Here is an 18,497-nt window from a genome sequence, read left to right as displayed (position 1 = left end):
GTCCTCGCACGTTCGTAGTCAGATCGTCCAAGTCGACTTCCACCAAAGCGATATCCATCATCTCATCAAAAGACGGGACACCTCCGCCTCTATCAAGTGGTATCAGTTTTCAGGTTGCTCGGTGAGATTTTACAGTTTTTTATAGTTTAGATCGCATCTGTCATTCATACCTATAGTCCATGAAAAAGCCACAAAAAAAAGTTAGATCTGTTCATCCTTTATCCAAGCCAGTCTGAGCCTTTGCAATTTTCTATTCGTTGCTTGCATAGTTGAATTATCGGTTGCATCGTCGTGTCAGTTGCTGGTCTTAGTGTCTAGTTCTTTAGAGTTTCGAGTTCTGTTCACATTAGTCACGCCGCCGCTGCATCATTATCCCTTCCACTGTCCACCATCCTATCTATTATTTCCACCACGTGCTACGCGTTGTTCATTGTTATAATCATAGTTGAGGTCATTCACATCTTCGCCTGATCCAATCTGCATCTTATCTAGTTTGTCTTGGACAGAGGGAAAAAAAGAGGGAAAAAAGAGAGAAAAAAGGAAAGAAAAAAAAAGAAAAAGAGAGAGAAGAAAAAGAAAAAAAAAGCGTGAGAAAAAAAGAGAGAAGAAAAAAAAATCGGATCTATCTAGAATCAATCTCGTACCTGAATTTGGATTGGAATCTGTTTTGCGCACTGTTCAGTAAAACAGGTGTATCTTCCTCATACGAAATCTGTTTTGGCTCCGTGAGTACTCAAATTGAAGCTAGAGACGAGCCACATCTAAATAGTTGCAGAAGCTAGTTCAATATTTGATACCTCAAAATCGGCTTCTAAATAGTTCTTTTTGCCTTCTGAAGTTCGTGAACATAGCTTGTTCCAATTTTTCAGGCCAGTTTTAGAATTCTTTGACTCCTCATATCAACTCGGAATTGAGTGATTCCTGTTGCATTGGAAAGCTTGAGATAGTAGCATTCTTTGAAAAATTTATCAGAAAATTGGCTCAAACTTTTCAAGAGGAAAGTTGGAGAGAGAGTTGTTGTATTTTCTGCTTGGCAGTTGTTTTTCATCATTATCTTTACTGCCGTTGTGATCTTCACTTATATCTTGCTGTCCAGAGCTACTTAGTATCCTTCATTGATGCTAGTTGTGCTACGCCGTGACCTCATTAGTGTTCTAGGCTCGCGTCTCTAGTCCGGTCTAGCTTAGGACCAGCACAGTACCGTCGTTGAGTGTTTATTCAACATTGCATCTTTGAATTGATTATTGCTAATCTTTTGCTACCATATATAGCCAACCCAGCTCCACATATTTCTACACCGTGTTTACGCACTTTCCCCTGGCAATCGCTTTACTCAATCTTCAGAGTTATTTGACACCGCTGGTTGCCGATCACCGCCTGCTGCATGGTAAGAACTTGTAAGGCATTGATATTTGCTTTACTGTGAGCGTTTTACCACCACATCCTAGTAGTTGTAGGAACATTATTTTTGGATTTTGTTTCTTGTTCTACTAATCATGACAGGATCCAGAGTCAATTCATGGGCTTTGTCGATCGCGGGAGACATACCACCACCTATGCAAATACCACAACCGTCACGAGAGGTGCACAAACATCCAAATGCACATGATCAGGTTCATGTTTCTATACCACCATTTAATGGCCATTTTAGACATGCTTTATATATTGAATGGGAGTTAGACATAAATAATATATTTGCTTCCCATAATTTTGATGAACGTAAAAAAGTTGCGGTTGCGGTTGGTTCTTTCACTGGTTATGCTCTAGTTTGGTGGAGTGAATATTGTCGGTTACACCCTGATTATGTACCTAATACTTGGGATGATTTAAAACATGTCATGAGAGATAGATTCGTCGATGTTTATTATACTCGTGGCATGATTAAAAAACTGGAACATTTAAAACAAGGTAGTGACACCGTAACAAAATATTATGATGATTTACAAACTACCTTGTTGCACTCATTTTTAGAAGAAAGTGAAGAAGATTTTATGGATAGATTTTGGGGAGGATTAAACCATAATATTCAGGAGATACTAATTCATGAAGAGTGTTATCCTATGGACCATTTGTTTCATCTTGCTTGCAAAGCTGAACAGGAAATAAAACGACGTGTTGCCCACAAGGAGAACAAGCGCACGGTGCACATTCCAACTGTTGATACAGATGTTTATTCAACTACTAGGCGTACTATGACAACCACATCCGTTGTTGCGAGGACTACAGCATCTCCACCATGTGACACATCACCATCGAGAGTGCCTGCATCATCTGAGTTGACTATAAGAGGTAATGACAAAGGTACAGATTTTCCACTTTTACATGAGAATGATGCATGCCTAGTTAACTTGAATACATCATGTGTTGAGATACCCACTACTTTGATCACACCACCTATTTTAGAGGATTATATTGATAATTTGACTTTGCCATGTGATCAAACAACTGAAATACCAACAATTTTGAGTGCACCCATTGAATTAACCGTTGATGCAAAAGAATCAATGTTTAATCATTTTGATATGACCTCTAATCTTGGTGATGATTATGTGTTGAATGACTTATTGCATGTTTCCTTATTTAAGCATGTTGTAGCATGTAAATTTGATGCAAGTAAGGTTTATTCACCAACGTTGGGATGGTTTAATGATGAACATTGTCAATCTTTTGAAATGAATAAGAGCTTCACTTATATCTTCAAACTGAGTTGCAATATTTTCATGCCTTCTACTTCTTGTGCTAATTTTTTGGCTTTATATTTTATGAACTATGCAAGTTACTCATCTATTCATGTGTCATATATGCAAAAATCGAGGGAAGTAAAAATGGATGACATATACATATACAACATGTACACCTTGTCTCTTTTGTTAGCCACATTTTAGATTAAGCAACGCCGAGGACGGCTTTATTTTCAAGAAGGGGAGGATGATGAGGACATGACTACCTTGGATATGACCAAAAATATTGCATACATGCATATTTGTCAGGTGATTTCTAGAGCAAACTATTCAATAATCTATTTATGTTATCCAGAACAAAAATACTTCACACACTTTTGTGTTTTGTCTAATTGCAGGTGTATGGGACATTTGTACAATCCACATATGAAGATAAGGAAGAAAGAGATGTTTATTTTCTGTTCAAAAAGTTCTCTCACGTCACTTTTGGCCCAAGAGAAGATAGAGTCCAAGTCTCTCACGTTCTGGACTCAGATTCGGACTGCACAGACATACCTGACTCAAAACGTCAACAACTTTTTCATACGGACTCCGAATTGGGTGATTCTTTTTTTGTTGGAAAGTAGATTTCATGCTCTTTCCAACCCAATTGGAATCACCTTAAAATTCGTCCGGAGCGTTGAGTTATGGACGAAACAATCTGACGCTGCAGCAGAATCCGAGTCAAACTACAAGTCCAAAGGTGTTACGTCACCTCCACTTGGGCCCATGAGCCTTGTACGACCTAGGGTTGGTTTTAGGCTGCCTTGGGACGTTCTCCCACCTCCTTGGCCGCCACCCCTTGCTCCTATATAAGTAGATCCATCTAGTAGCTTTTTCCTTGGGTTTTGTTTAGATTAAAAGTTCGCCATAGCTGCAACTTCGCGTACTTCGTTTGTGTTCAACGACCAGACAAAGGCGTCATAGAACCCCACCTTGATCAATAAAGCTTCCATCTTATATTCGCAATATCCAGATTGCAATCTCAGTTTCTTGCTTGTTCTTCGTTTGCTCGCAGGAAACAGACCCTCGTGGTCAGGTTGATCGTGCTCCGGCGTGGTCAATAACCTCTCGGAGTTGGTTTAGCGATTACTAAGGTGCGACGTCCTCGCACGTTCGTAGTCGGATCGTCCAAGTCGACTTCCACCAAAGCGATATCCATCATCTCATCGAAAGACGGGACACCTCTGCCTCTATCAAAACCTGATGGGCTGGGGATACCACTCTCCCTCTAAGAGCAACTCCAACGCAGCGACCCAAATCATCCGCCTGCGTCTGTTTGGGTCGGCGCGGACAAAAATGGAGGCCCAATGCACCGACCCAAAGCCAAAACGCGTCCGCGCCGCACGGCCCCTCGGTGTCCGCAGCGCCCACGCTGCCAGCCAACTACCGCTCACCGTCTAATTTATGACGACCACCGACATTGGGCCCACTAGTCAGCCAGTGCAACCGCCGTTTTTTAACCCACACGTGCGGGGGGGCGTCCTCATCCACTTCCGTCCACATATGGCCCCCCACCACCCTGTTCTTGCTTCCTCGACGGCGACAACCCAAAACCCTAGCCATGGGACTCTTTGGTAGCAGCTCCGGCAGCGGCAAAGGCAAGGGCACTCCCGGTGCCTCATCCTCCCGTGCTCCTCCTCCCCCTCCTCCTCCGCCGCTGGTGCGTGCCCGCCCAGGTCAGCAGCGTCTGCACATCCTAGTGCACCTAGCACGGTGGCACTAGGAGTACAGGCAGCCACTGCCTTACCCCGTTGTGACGCTGCCTCACCACTTGCACCTCTATCCGCAGCGGATGCCGGTGCCGGCGGTTCCGCGGACACAGCGAGCGCACGTCGAGAAGGTGCGCATGCGCCGGGCGCAGCTCACGCCGGCACAACGGCGGATGCCTGAGTACGTCGCAGACTCTCCCAACTGGGAGGCCTGGTTTGCCCTCGAGCACGAGGAGCAACGGCGGCTCGGCGTCCACATCAACCACGACCTTCCGCCGCCGCCCCTGCGTGTAGAACCGGAGGAGGAGGAGGCGGAGGCGGATTACCAAGCCGCCCTCGAGGAGGCACTGCAGCACGCGTTGGAGGCGAGCCGGCTCGAGAAGGACGCCCATTGGGATGGGCTGAGCAAGCCCTTGCTCTGTTCGCGGCGGAAGACTCCGTCCAGGCGCCCATGATCGTGCCGCCACCGGCCCCACCGCCGCCCCTCGTCGAGCCCAAGCCCAAGCCCAAGCCTGAGCCAAATCCCACGCGCAAGCGGTCACCGCTGCTCCCCACTTGGCCGAAGGAGTCCTATTTGTGGACCGGCCAGTCCTGTGAGTGGGTGAGCGCGCCTCCCTACCACTACGCCGCCATGCAGGAAAAAGAGGCGGTCACCTTGAGTGCTGGAAGGCGCACTTGCTCGCTGAGGAGGGGGCCGATGGCGAGCGACAGATGCTATATGAGCAGATGTTGCGCCATGACGAGGAGGCTTTGCGACTTGAGGAGGAGGAGGAGGAGGAGGAGGAGGAGGAGGAGGAGGAGCGTGCCCGCCTTGCTGCTATGTCGTCGCCACAGCAGACGCTGGAGGAGGCTGCGCTGGCGGCCTATCAAGCCGCATCCGGTTGGGCTGGGCCTCCCCCCGTCTTCATTGACCTCACCGGCGGCGAGGACGACGACGACAAGGGCAAGGCGGTCTACTAGAGCAGCGTGCGGGCGGCTTATTGTTTTTTTTTAATTTTCTAGTTGTTTAAGTGGACTTTGGCCGGCGTTTGACCGGTCATTTATGTATATTTATGTTTAATTAGTAGCTTCGGCCACGTCGGCATAAATGGGTCGGCCTCCTATTGGGCGCACCTGCCGACCCAAATGAAAAACCGGATGCGCACGTCCGCCTGGACGATCCAAACGGACGAACAGCGGACAAAGCGCGCGTCAGTTTGGGTCGGCGTGTTGGAGTTGCTCTAACCAACCAACCTGTGGATTGATGGTTAGAGGGACAGTGGTATCCCAGCCCACCAGGGTTCAAGTCCTGATGCTCTCATTTCCTGAATTTATTTCAGGTCACCTACAGTGACTTCGTAAATTTCGAGATGACATGCCGGCTCAGTCTCCCGGAGATGCTCATACTGGTAGGATGTGCGTGTGCGCGTTTATAGGAATGAGCGTATGCGCATATGTATGAGCGCTTGCGTATGACGAAGCGTAGAACCCTTTGTCTCGGGCCGCATTGTATTTATATGACCGAAGTCTTGAAGTACAAGTTGAGAGAGATCGATCGTGATCGTGATCTCCTCGAGAGGTTACAGGAGATACGGGAGAGAAGAAGAGATAGATAGAGATACAAGTTTAAACCACTATCCTATCTCTATACACTTTATATTCTAACACTCCCCCTCAATCTAAACCCTACTTGCCAAGGTTAAGATTGTACTTGAAATCATCTAACCTCCGCATTGTCAAAGGCTTTGTGAATCCATCAGCAAGTTGATCACCTGTTGAAATAAACCTTATATCAAGCAGTTTGCGTGTCACTCTTTCTCTGACAAAGTGAAAATCAACTTCAATATGCTTTGTCCGTGCATGAAAAACAGGATTAGCTAAAAGATAGGTTGCACCAATGTTATCACACCATAATCTTGCAGCCTGTGGAACTTTAATTCCAAGTTCATGTAGCAATGTCTGAATCCACATTACTTCAGCTGTTGCATTGGCTAAAGCTTTATACTCAGCCTCTGTGCTCGAACGTGAGACTGTTGCCTGTTTTCTTGCACTCCATGACACAAGATTTGTTCCCAGAAACACAGCAAAGCCACCTGTTGATCTTCTATCATCAGCACACCCTGCCCAATCTGCATCAGAGTAAGCTGACACAAGCATAGAGGAAGACTTGACAATCTGAAGACCAAGTCCCTCTGTAAACTTGAGATACCTCAAAATCCTTTTGACTGCTGTCCAATGAACAGTAGTAGGAGCATGCAAATATTGACATACTTTGTTAACAGAATATGAAATATCAGGACGTGTAAGAGTCAAGTACTGTAATGCACCTACAACACTTCTGTAATTTGTTGCATCATCTGAACCAAGTGCTTCTCCACTTTCAACAGTAAGCTTTTCTGAAGTAGAGATGGGTGTACTGACCGGCTTACACTTTTCCATGCCTACCCTTCTGAGAATGTCAGTGGTATATTTCTCTTGTGTAAGAAGTATGCCATCTTTTACCTTCTTGACCTCAATTCCAAGAAAGTAATGTAGATCTCCCAAATCTTTGAGAGCAAACTCCAACTTCAAATCCTTAAGCAGACAAGTTGTAGCATCTAAGCTGGAACTGACAACAATTATATCATCAACATAAACAAGAACAAATATAGTAACATTGTTCTTATGATAAAAGAATAATGAGGTATCTGCCTTTGATGGTGTAAACCCAAGCTTTTGCAACTGTGTACTTAGCCTTGAATACCAGGCTCTTGGGGCCTGTTTTAACCCATACAATGCTTTGTCCAACTTACAGACATAATGTGGTGTGTTCTTGTTTTCATATCCCGGTGGCTGCCTCATGAACACTTCTTCCTCAAGAACACCATGAAGAAACGTGTTCTGAACGTCTAGCTGTCGTAGGCTCCAACCTCTGGAGATAGCAATAGACAATACAAGTCGAATAGTAGCTGACTTAATAACAGGACTAAAAGTATCTTCATAATCTATACCAAACCTTTGCTTAAAACCTTTTGCAACTAGTCTGGCTTTGTATCTGTCTATACTTCCATCAGCTCGTTTCTTAATTTTATATACCCATTTGCAGTCAATCACATTAGCATCCCTCTTTGGTGGAACTAATCGCCAAGTTTTGTTTTGAATTAATGCATCATATTCAACATCCATAGCCTTCTTCCAATCCTTGTGTGCAAGAGCATCATGCAAATTTGTTGGTTCACCAGTACTTGTGAGAAATGCTCGCTTAAGTTTATCATACCTGATTGTACCATCCGTATATTTATTCTCCTTGACAATACCTGACCGAGATCGTGTATGACGGAGAGGAACTGAAGTTGCTGCAGAAATAGCCACGGATCCGTCTGGCACAGAAGATCCTCCGTCTGGCACAGAAGATCCTCGAACGGCAGATACGCTCCCCCCGTCGCCAGCGGCATCGGAACGCGTGGCGTAGGGCGAGACGCTGCGGCGCGGGCTGGTGGGCTCTGCACTGGTGGGCTCCGCGCCTGTCGGGCTGTCGGCCACCGGGGCAGAGGCGCTGATTGGCTCCGCGCCTGGTGGGCGGTCGGCCACCCGATCGGGCGTTACGGGAGACGCGAGGCGATCCGCCTGGGATCCCGCTCCCGTCAGACTGCGGCGCGAATCATCCTCGGATCGCGTGACCGCAGTGCCAGGCGAATCTGCCTGGGATCTGGCGCCTGGTCCTGTTTTGGCTGCATCTACACACATAAAATCATGACCTGTGGCTGCACAATCAACATGAGATTCAAAATTTTCCATGGAATTTTCCATATGATCAGTTCTAATTAATTCACCCCCGTGATCAGGAGAAGATAAAGGATCGGAAAGAAGGGAGATTTCAGCATGCAAAAGAGCTCCCGCATTAGGATGAAGTTTAGCAAATGGAAATAATGTTTCATCAAAAATAACATCACGAGATATATAGATACGGCCGGATGAGATTTCTAGACATTTGTATCCTTTATGAAGATTACTATAGCCAAGAAACACACATTGGGTGGACCGAAACTCAAGTTTATGGCGATTGTAGGGACGCAAATTTGGGTAGCAAGCACACCCAAAAAATTTAGAGAGCTATAGTCTGGTTTTTGATGAAACAAACGTTCCAAAGGAGTAGTGTTGCCAATGACTCGACTAGGCAAACGATTGATAAGGTAAGTAGCTGTGATAAAGGCCTCATCCCAATATTTAAGTGGCATTGATGCATGAGCTAGAAGAGACAAACCAACTTCCACAATATGATGATGTTTGCGTTCGGCTGAACCGTTTTGTTGATGTGCATGAGGACAAGAGACATGATGAATAATGCCAACGCTACGGAAGAAAGAATTGAGTTTCTCATATTCTCCTCCCCAGTCACTTTGGACTGCAAGGATCTTTCTATCAAATTGTCTTTCAACAAGTTTTTGGAATTCTTGGAAAACAGAAAAGACTTCAGATTTGAACTTAAGCAAATATATCCAAGTGAATTTGCTATAATCATCAATAAAACTGACATAGTATTTCTTGCGACCAAAAGAATCTCTTGCATGACCCCATACATCACTGAAAATAAGCTCTAAAGGAGCATGAGACACACTATTTGACAGAGGATAAGGAAGTTGGTGACTCTTTGCACATTGACAAGCTTCACAAACTGACTCACTTTCGGGACTACGTGACAATGAAAGATTGCCTTTATTGACTACTTGCTTGACTATATTTGGAGAAGGGTGACCTAATCTTTGGTGCCATTTGGCTAAGGAAGGCTTGATGGCAGAATAAACTTGACGGTGACACTTTCGATCAAAGACTCTTGATGTGATGGGATATAATCCTCCAATGCATCTACCGTGATGGATGAGCTCCTTCGTTGCCCGATCCTTTATGAAAAAATAGGTAGGATGAGTTTCAAAGAAAACATTATTGTCGGAAGTTAAACGAGACATGGAAGCTAGATTTTTATCGGCTTGAGGTACATGAAGGACATCTTTAAGAACAAGATCACGTTTAAGACTAGGGGAATTAATAGAAGATTAACCAATGTGGGCGATGTCCATACCTCCACCGCTTGCAGTGTGAATTTGATCATTGCCGTGATACCTCTCTCGAAGGGCAAGCTTCTCTAGCTCATTTGTGACATGGTCCGTAGCTCCAGAGTCAGCATACCAGACCGTGTCACCATCAGCTCCGCCGTGCTCCCGCATGGCTGCAGCGACATGCTTTGTATCGGGCACGAAGTCCTCATCATACCGGTGCCAGCAGTCAATGACTTCATGGCCCGGTTTCTTGCACAGCTGACATCTAGGCCGACGGTTGTTGTTGTTGTAGCCGCCGTTGTAGCCGCCATTGTAGCCGTTGTTGCCACCGCCGCGGTCACCACCATTGTTGCCGCGGTCACCAGGGCGAGCGTGGCCCTGGTTACCACTGCGCCCGCCGCCGCTGCTGTTTCCGCGACCGCGCCACTGCTGTCCACGCCCACGACCACGTCCACGGGAGGCGACGTTGACAGAGGACTGGCGCAGATTGCCTCCTTGAAGCATGCTGAGGCGGGCGTCGAAGCTCAGGAGCTGGCTATACAGCTCCTGAACCGTAACAGCTTCGACCCGCGCCGCCAAGGCCGAGATCACAGGGTTGTAGTCGATGTCGAGGCCGGCGATGACGTGGGAGATGATCTCGGCGTCTCCGAGCGGTGCACCGGCGCAGGCAACTTCATCTGTAAGGGTTTTAATTTTCCCAAGATATTCTGCCATGGTTAGATTACCTTTCTGCAGGTTGGTGAGCGCCATCCTTGTGTTGATCTTCTGGGCTTGTGTTTGCGCAGCAAACATGGCATGGATGGAGTTCCACACCTCGGCCGGCGTCTGGAGCATCGCTACTTGGGCAAGGACCTCTCGAGACAGAGACCCCATGAGATACCCTTGTAGCTGTTGTTGCTGCGCAAACCAGATCGATCTGGCGTAGTTGAAGACCTGCTCTTCCGTCCCATTGTTGTTGATGGTGATGGTGGCAGGGGGCGCCGGGCTTGTGGCGTCGAGGAAGTGCTCCATCTGTGCTCCTTTGATCTGAGGTAGCACGACAGCCTTCCAGAGGAGAAAGTTCGTCCTCGTAAGCTTCTCTGACGGAGGCGGACCGAGAGAGGGCGAGCTGCTGCTGGAGGTGGAAGATGAGGCGAAGGTGGAAGGTGCAGATAAAGTGGACAGAGCGCTCATGGTGGATGCGGACGTGGTGGACGTGGTGGCAGCAGCGGTGGACGGCGTGGTTCCTGACATGATTGCCTCTCTCTCAATCTCGGTTCCTCTCTTCTGCGATCAACTAGATGGATTCCTTCTCGAGGGCTAGACGCACGAGAGGAAGGGCTCTGATGACCATATGACGAAGCGTAGAACCCTTTGTCTCGGGCCGCATTGTATTTATATGACCGAAGTCTTGAAGTACAAGTTGAGAGAGATCGATCGTGATCGTGATCTCCTCGAAGGATGCCGAGTTACAGGGATACGGGAGAGAAGAAAAGATAGATAGAGATACAAGTTTAAACAACTATCCTATCTCTATACACTTTGTATTCTAACATTGCGTTGATGTTCAAAAAACCAAACTGTGGTTGGTTCGTCCGTTCAAAAAAACTGTGGTTAGTTCGCGTTCAGAAAACTGAATTATTTTGACGAGGGAACCAATAATTCCGTGTGCCGATTTGACCGATGGGACGGCAAAAAACAAGATCACGTTGTCGTGTGCTTGTTCGCCGACCGCATTGTTTGATTGTTGGGTGCCCCTGCGCGCACCTTACAAGAGCCAGTTGATCAGTTGGTCAGTAGTAGTAGTTGTGTGCCACCACACTTTGGCTCCTCCGCCCTCTGCTCTGCTCTGCTCGGCAGCCGAATCTCCCTCCGCCCGCCCGCCCGTGGTCAGGTGAGAAACCTCGCCCCTCCCCCAGCCATCGCTCCTCCATTTTGCTCGCTCCATTCCCGTTTTTTGCTGCTGTTGGCGCGTCCGGATTGGGATGATCTGGTAACTGGGTTCCTACGCCCCGGATCCTCAGGTTAAGCAAAAGACCACTGCTTCGGATTGATGTAGCGTTCTTACGAGATGTCGGCTTGCATGGTTTCGGTCATTTTGTCAATCAGATAGGGCTTTTGGTTCCATGGATTCTCTAATTAAGGATGACGCCTTGCTGAACAGAAACCCTCGGCACCTTGCCCCTTTGCCAGAGGATGCCGTTAACTAAGGTTTGCTCTTTCCTCTCGGCAGTATGTTTTTCAAGCAGTATATATGTTTCCTGATGCGTAAGAGTAACCAATTTGTGAGGCATTACAATAAGGACTATAAGGGGCATTTTTAACTGTGATTTTCTGTAAAGAAAAAGGAATGCGCATATAGCAATTGTAGTTCAGAAAAATGGTACGGTGTTGCCAAGACAAGTCTGCTTGTTGTGATGTAATTTTAAGTATGGTGGTTTGGATGAGCAATTGAGCATAGGATATGTAGTAGGATGACGGTTGTATGTATGGTCACATACACTGGCGGAGCTTAGGCAAGGCCGAATGGGCCATGGCCCGCCCAGCTCTGGCACTTCTCCTCATATATAGGAAATTATTTAGGAATGATATATCCTTACTCCTATGAAGATCTTCAATTGGTGGCGGTGGTTCATTCATCTTCGGGCCACGCCAACTATTGACCTGGCCCAAACAACTTAAATGAGAGCGGTTATGGATGATTTTTGCTCAGCCAAATGATAGTACGGTGTTCTTCTTAAACATTGTCGCATGGGTGTTGTGCTATTAGCTTTAGAAAGTTGGGAATCAGGACTAGGCCATACTTACTATGGAGCCATGATCTCTTGAGCATATGCTTTCTTTCTTGTGCTCATTCATTTTTCTGCATGTTATCCTAACCTAGCTATGTGTGTCAGGTGCACAAACGTGGGGCTATAAGCCGTTCCATTGACATTGGTAGCTTCTCTGGATACGGAGAACTGAATCAAGCTTTGGCCCACATGTTTGGCATGGAAGGGCAACCCGAAGATCGACAGAGTATAGGTCGTTGGAAGTTTATCTACCAGGATTATGAGGGTGACTTCCTATTTGTCGGTGATGACCCATGGGAGTAAGTCCACCGATAGTTTTCTGCCTATGGCTATATGAACTTCTGAAGATTCCCTGTCTCAGACATTCCCCGAGAAACTAGAATCTGTTAAAATGTCAGGAATTGATACGACTGAAACACGAATGTGTGCATATTTCCTTAAAAAAAATTGAGAAGTTTAGAACACTGTCCTCTTTTCTTTTACTGTTCATGATGAAAGATTATACTGGTCTGTTACCCTGACATTTTTGGCATTGATGCTGCAGGGAGTTTGTGATCATCGTCAAGTCCATTTGGATCCTGTCACCTCAAGAGGTTCTTCAACCGATGTTTCCGGGTGGTGATTTAACATAAGGCTGTAGCCTACCAAATCAACGCAGTGAAGAATATAGTGTATATGTGTGAGCTTATTGTTGTGAGGGCTAAAATTCTCCTAAGGCTAGCTTGATCATGGGTGCTGCGACGCGCCATTTAAATGCTACGTACATTGTATCTGGGCTATACATTTTTCGTGCTTGTACTATTTTCACACAACAATAGTGTGTTTAACTCTGAGAAAGAGAAGATGATAGCATCGAGCGACTAAGATTTACAGCTTGGCATACATAGCGCGTTACACATGACAACTCATTCGCAAAGAGTAAGGAGTAATATCTGTTGGAATTTGGAAAATAATCCGAGCTTGCTGATTTGGTTAGCTTCCAAATCATGATCATAGCAGGTAGTATATGTTTGTGTATGTTCCAAATTACACCACGAGTGGTCTACTCTAGTTAGTGTTATTTTGATGTGATGGGCAAAACCCATGCGGGGGTGAGGTCCAAGATTTAAAGTCGTGCATGTCCAGGAGAGGTCCAGAACACTCACCAATATCCGGGCCACCCCATGGGCACGTGTGAACGCCATATCCACTTTTTCTGTCTTCCCCACCATTATGCCCATGCTAGCCACCACTCGAGCATCCTGCAGAGGCTTAGAAGGAGCCCCTGTAAACCGCAACCAAACCTGCGTAAGCGGCTTCCCCTTAGGCTCAACCTGCTTCCACTCATGGAACTCCAAGATACACGTAGTACCAGGAACTCGACACAGGCCAAAGCTCAATAATCTCTGCAGATCATCCACAGTTGGGAACCCAACCTTAAAAGACCTGTCCTCGATAAGCACCAGTTCCCATCGAAAATCCCCGGGAACCAACTCCTGAAGCCTCCTCACAATCTGTGCCTCAGTCACCTCGCCCTGGGTTGCTTTCACAATCCCGGTAGTCAAGCTTAGTGTATCCTCCGGGACCTCTCTTGCCGCCGGGGACTCAAAAAACATGAGCTCAGCACAATAGACTCCATAAATGTTCAGCGTCGGAGGCAGGTCACGCAACAACGGGCACTCCCCGGAATCGTGTACCGGCTTGCCACACGTCTCGCACAGTTGGGCCACACATTCAGCAATGAAGTGACCCTTCTCACCGCAGCGGTAACAAAGCATCCTTTCCTTCTTTCGAGCATATTTGGACGCCCTTTCAGTAACCTCCTCCACCATCCCAGCCTCAGGAACCTCAACACTGACCCCGACGTTTGCCTCCATCGGCTGGGGCTCGGTAAGAGTATGACCATCCTCCGCTGTAGACGCCGCGGGATCAACTGCCCTGGGCGGGGGCGGTCGGCGAAACCTCCCACGACTCCCACCCCGACCACCACGATGGCCACGAAATCCTCCTCTCTGACGGTGATCCGGGCCGGAAGCCCCCTCAACAAAACCACCTGCCGGGCCGAGAAACGATCTCTCAGCAGACCCGTCACTCTGCCAGGCATAGCCCCGGCCGCCCCCCGTGGATGAAGACCCTCTATGTTGTCCAACTCCATACGCGTCCGAACCGTCGTCCCCCCACTGACCTCGGGGCGGGTCATAGGACTCTGTCGTGTTGGTGTTCTGTCTCGTTTGCAATGATCCCGAACGATCCTGCGCAGGCCACGCGACGTAGTGCGGTGGAGGCTTGGCACGAGGCTGGTAGCCGACAGTAGGCGCAGCTCCTGAGACCGCACCACCCCGGCCTGGTACTGCAGCTTCCGGCGCCGAGGGCCGTGTCCCGCCCCGACCCGCGGCCGGTTGCACACCGGTCGTCACGCCCGGTACCGGGGGCCGAGTCCCTCCCCGGCTCGCAGCCGTCGGCGCAGCGACCACTCCTGGTGCTGGAGGTCTCGGCCCGCCCCGTCCAGGCAAAGGAAGCAGCGGCACTTGCCCTGGCCGGTGGGTGCCCAGATTGCCCGCTCCACGACCAGGGAAGCCGGGCACCGCGCCATCACCCGCCGGTGCCCCACGTCCAGTAGCCGCATCTGTCGGCGGCGCAGCCCCGCCCCGATCCGAGGGGACCACCGTGACGGTTTTCTTGGCCGGCGGCGCTGCCGCCCCGCGGCCAACCATAGGCCGGAGAGGCGTGATCCTCTTCGCCCGACCCGAGCCACACGCATGAGGGCGGCCAAGCTTCAGGAGGCTGCGTTTACATCTGGTATGTCCGTCAACTTATCTAATTCACTATTGCATTTTTCTAATGAGGACATTATAAATAATGCAAACCAATTAGGAGTTTCACTAGGTGATACGGACAGTGAGATTACTAAGTCGGTGAATGATATTTTAGATCTGGAGGCGGAACGTGCTTTAGAGACTATTCGTAATCTTGCAGCAGTTAAACCAATGAATGATGATGAGATTAATGCGTTAGGGGTTAGAGTGCTTGATAGCTTGTGTGCAGATCTAGCACCCACCAACCATGACGCTGAGGAAGATTATGTTTCCCCAGAGAACGATTCGACTAATATTGGTGAACCCGGTCATGAGGACCGGGTGCCTGAGCTTAGTAAACCTAAGCGTAAGTGGAAACGGAAGATCTATCCCGATTCCGCAGTTTGTAGGAGTGCTAGGATTCGAACTACCAAAAAATTCAATGATGAACTATGAGAGGAATTTTTTGGAATAGCAGAGGTCTAAAGGACTTGGCTAAAAGAAGATTCCTGGCTGAGACAGCTGTAGAAGAGAAGTTAGACTTCGTTGCTCTATCAGAGACGGGTAGAGATAACTTTGCACCGCAGTTTCTTTCCTCTCTGGTTGGTGGTATTGATTTCGATTGGCATTGCCTCCCTCCGCGAGGAAGATCGGGTGGTATCTTACTCGGTGTGAGATGCGATTCGCTTGAAGTCCGTAGTGTAGTGATGGGCGATTTCGCGGTCAAGTTTCGAGTTAGGTCTAAGATGGATGGCTTGAACTGGGCTTTGGTGGCGGTTTATGGTGCCGTGCAACCAGAGCTTAAAGCGGAGTTTCTCGCAGACCTTGTTCGAATCTGTGGATCAGAGCAGCTGCCAATTTTAGTTGGAGGTGATTTCAATATCATCAGGAGGAGAGAGGAGAAGAACAATGATAACTTTGATGGCAGATGGTCCTTCATGTTCAACACCATTATTGAAAGCTTGGATCTAAGAGAGATAGAACTTTCTGGTCGAAAGTTCACATGGGCTAACGCTCTGCCAAACCCAACCTACGAAAAACTTGATAGAGTTCTTGCAAGCGTGGGGTGGGAACAGAAATTCCCGCTGGTTACGGTGCAAGCTCTTTCGAGGGGAATATCTGATCATACCCCATTGTTCGTGGACTCAGGGGAGCCGAATCATGTGGGTAACAAGAACACCTTCTCCTTTGAGACGTCGTGGTTTGAACGGGAAGGGTTCTTAGATTTGATAGCCAGGGAATGGGTTAAAGATGTTCGAGGCAAATCTCCAATTGAGAGGTGGCAGAATAAGATTAGGAACTTGAGAAGTTTCTTACGAGGTTGGGCTAAGCACCTTAGTGGTGTGTATAAGATTGAAAAGGATAGACTCCTTACTCTTATACATGACCTGGACATTAAGGCTGAATCCAACATTTTGGCACCAGCAGAGCTTCAGGTTAAAAATGAGGCGGAAAAGAGGTTAAAAGAACTACTCCGCGAAGAAGAACTGAAGTGGGCTTTACGTGCTAAAGTACGTAGAGTGGTCCAGGGGGACGCGAACACTCAGTTCTTCCATTTAATAGCTAATGGCAAACACAGAAAGAAGCGAATATTTCAGCTTGAGCAGGATGAGGGCACTATTTTAGGTCAGCATAACCTAAAAACATACATAACCGACTATTATAAGCAGTTATTTGGACCGCCGGAGGAGAATACAGTGTCCCTCGATGAGTCCAGAACTGAGGATGTGCCTCAGTTATCGGCTGCTGATAATGACATTCTAGTTGCCCCGTTCACGGAGAAGGAGGTTTTCGATGCCATTGCACAGATGAAAAATAATAAGGCTCCTGGACCGGATGGTTTCCCGGCTGAGTTCTATAAGAAGTGCTGGCACATTATTAAGGGGGATCTTCTACCTATGTTTCATGATCTGTTCTCTGGACAGCTTCAACTATTCCACTTGAATTTTGGGACTATCACACTACTTCCTAAGAAGACGGATGCGGTCAGAATTGAGCAATTCAGGCCTATATGTCTCCTTAATGTTAGTTTCAAAATTTTCACTAAGGTCGGGACTAACAGACTCACACAGATTGCGCATTCTGTGGTGCAACAGTCCCAAACCACTTTCATGCCGGAAAGAAATATCCTTGAAGGGGTGGTAGTCCTGCATGAAACGCTCCATGAAATCCACTCCAAAAAATTAGATGGAGTGATTTTTAAAGTGGATTTCGAGAAAGCGTATGACAAGGTCAAATGGCCATTTCTCCAACAGTCTTTGCGTATGAAAGGCTTTGATGAAGCCTGGCGCAGACAGGTTCAATCATTTACGCAAAAAGGTAGTGTGGGAATTAGAGTTAATGATGGCATAGGTCACTATTTCCAGACACATAAAGGCCTAAGACAAGGAGATCCGATGTCCCCTATCTTATTTAACATAGTGGTGGATATGTTGGCAGTCTTGATAGGAAGGGCTAAGGAAAATGGTCAAGTAGGTGGATTGGTGCCTCATCTTATTGATGGAGGTGTTTCTATCCTACAATACGCTGATGATACAATCATCTTTATGGAGCATGACTTGGCTAAGGCAAGAAATATGAAGCTGGTGTTATGCCTATTTGAACAATTGACCGGGTTAAAGATAAACTTTCATAAGAGCGAGCTGTTCTGTTTTGGTAGGGCCAAAGATGAACAGGATGCTTATAGGCAATTGTTTGGATGTGAGTTGGGAGAGCTACCATTCTCATACTTGGGAATTCCTATCCACCATCGTAGGCTAACGAACAGAGAATGGAAGTGTATCAAGGACCGATTTGAGAAGAAACTGAGCTGCTGGAAGGGCAAGCTCATGTCATATGGAGGCCGATTAATCCTAATTAATTCGGTGCTCACAAGTATGCCGATGTTTCTTCTCTCGTTCTTTGAGGTACCAGTTGGTGTTAGGAAGAGACTGGACTTCTATAGATCGCGGTTCTTTTGGCAGGGTGATGAGCTTAAAAGAAAATATAGGCTTGCTAAGTGGGATATCATCTGTAGACCGAAAGACCAAGGGGGTCTGGGTATTGAGAATCTAGAAATTAAGAATAAATGCCTTCTTAGCAAGTGGCTGTGGAAGCTTTCATTGGAAAATGATGCTATATGGGCTCAAATCCTTCGCGGCAAGTACCTCCAGTCAAAAACCTTGTCACAGGTCACAGTAAGGCCTACCGACTCGCCCTTCTGGAAGGGTCTCATGAAGGTCAAGCAGGCTTTGTTTAATAGGACAAAGTTTGTTGTTGGAAACGGCACGAGTACACGTTTCTGGGAAGATACTTGGCTCGGTGACACACCCTTAGCCATCCAATATCCCTCCTTGTACCGCATTGTTCAACGACGTGAGGTGTCCGTTGCATCGGTCTTTCAATCTATCCCCCTTAATATACAGTTCAGACGAGTGCTAGCGGGCAATCATTGGGAAGAATGGCTCCGTCTGGTTAGGATACTGATGGAAGTGCAGCTTTCTCAACAACCCGATGAATTACGCTG

At 47.4% G+C, this 18,497-nt stretch overlaps 1 protein-coding gene and 1 pseudogene across 2 annotated transcripts; one reads left to right on the top strand and one right to left on the bottom strand.

Moving 5' to 3' along the window:
- Positions 1 to 9,962: 9,962 nt before the first annotated feature.
- Positions 9,963 to 10,101, bottom strand: LOC123140380 (uncharacterized; annotated as a pseudogene).
- A 1,105-nt stretch (positions 10,102 to 11,206) lies between these two features.
- LOC123133795 (auxin response factor 5) lies at positions 11,207 to 13,082 on the top strand. 2 transcript variants are annotated; one of them, XM_044553204.1, is made up of 4 exons: positions 11,207 to 11,320; positions 11,591 to 11,637; positions 12,324 to 12,517; positions 12,763 to 13,082. In XM_044553204.1, the coding sequence occupies exons 2-4, from the start codon at positions 11,623 to 11,625 to the stop codon at positions 12,848 to 12,850; spliced, it is 297 nt and encodes a 98-aa protein (XP_044409139.1). In that variant the 5' UTR covers positions 11,207 to 11,320; positions 11,591 to 11,622; the 3' UTR covers positions 12,851 to 13,082. The 2 variants fall into 2 exon arrangements, with proteins under 2 accessions (XP_044409139.1, XP_044409138.1); XM_044553203.1 differs by having other exon boundaries at positions 11,240 to 11,320; positions 11,451 to 11,637.
- Positions 13,083 to 18,497: the final 5,415 nt, after the last annotated feature.

Source organism: Triticum aestivum, chromosome 6B, assembly GCF_018294505.1.
Source record: "Triticum aestivum cultivar Chinese Spring chromosome 6B, IWGSC CS RefSeq v2.1, whole genome shotgun sequence".
Classification (NCBI taxonomy): domain Eukaryota; kingdom Viridiplantae; phylum Streptophyta; class Magnoliopsida; order Poales; family Poaceae; genus Triticum; species Triticum aestivum.
The sequence above is the reverse complement of the archived record's forward strand: the minus strand, read 5'-3'. Positions and strand labels throughout refer to the sequence as shown.

Bases quoted from the DNA above. Each gene is read 5' to 3' on its own strand.
- LOC123133795 (XM_044553204.1), top strand. The intron at 12,518-12,762 runs GTAAGTCCACCG...TTGATGCTGCAG, and splicing joins GTCGGTGATGACCCATGGGA to GGAGTTTGTGATCATCGTCA.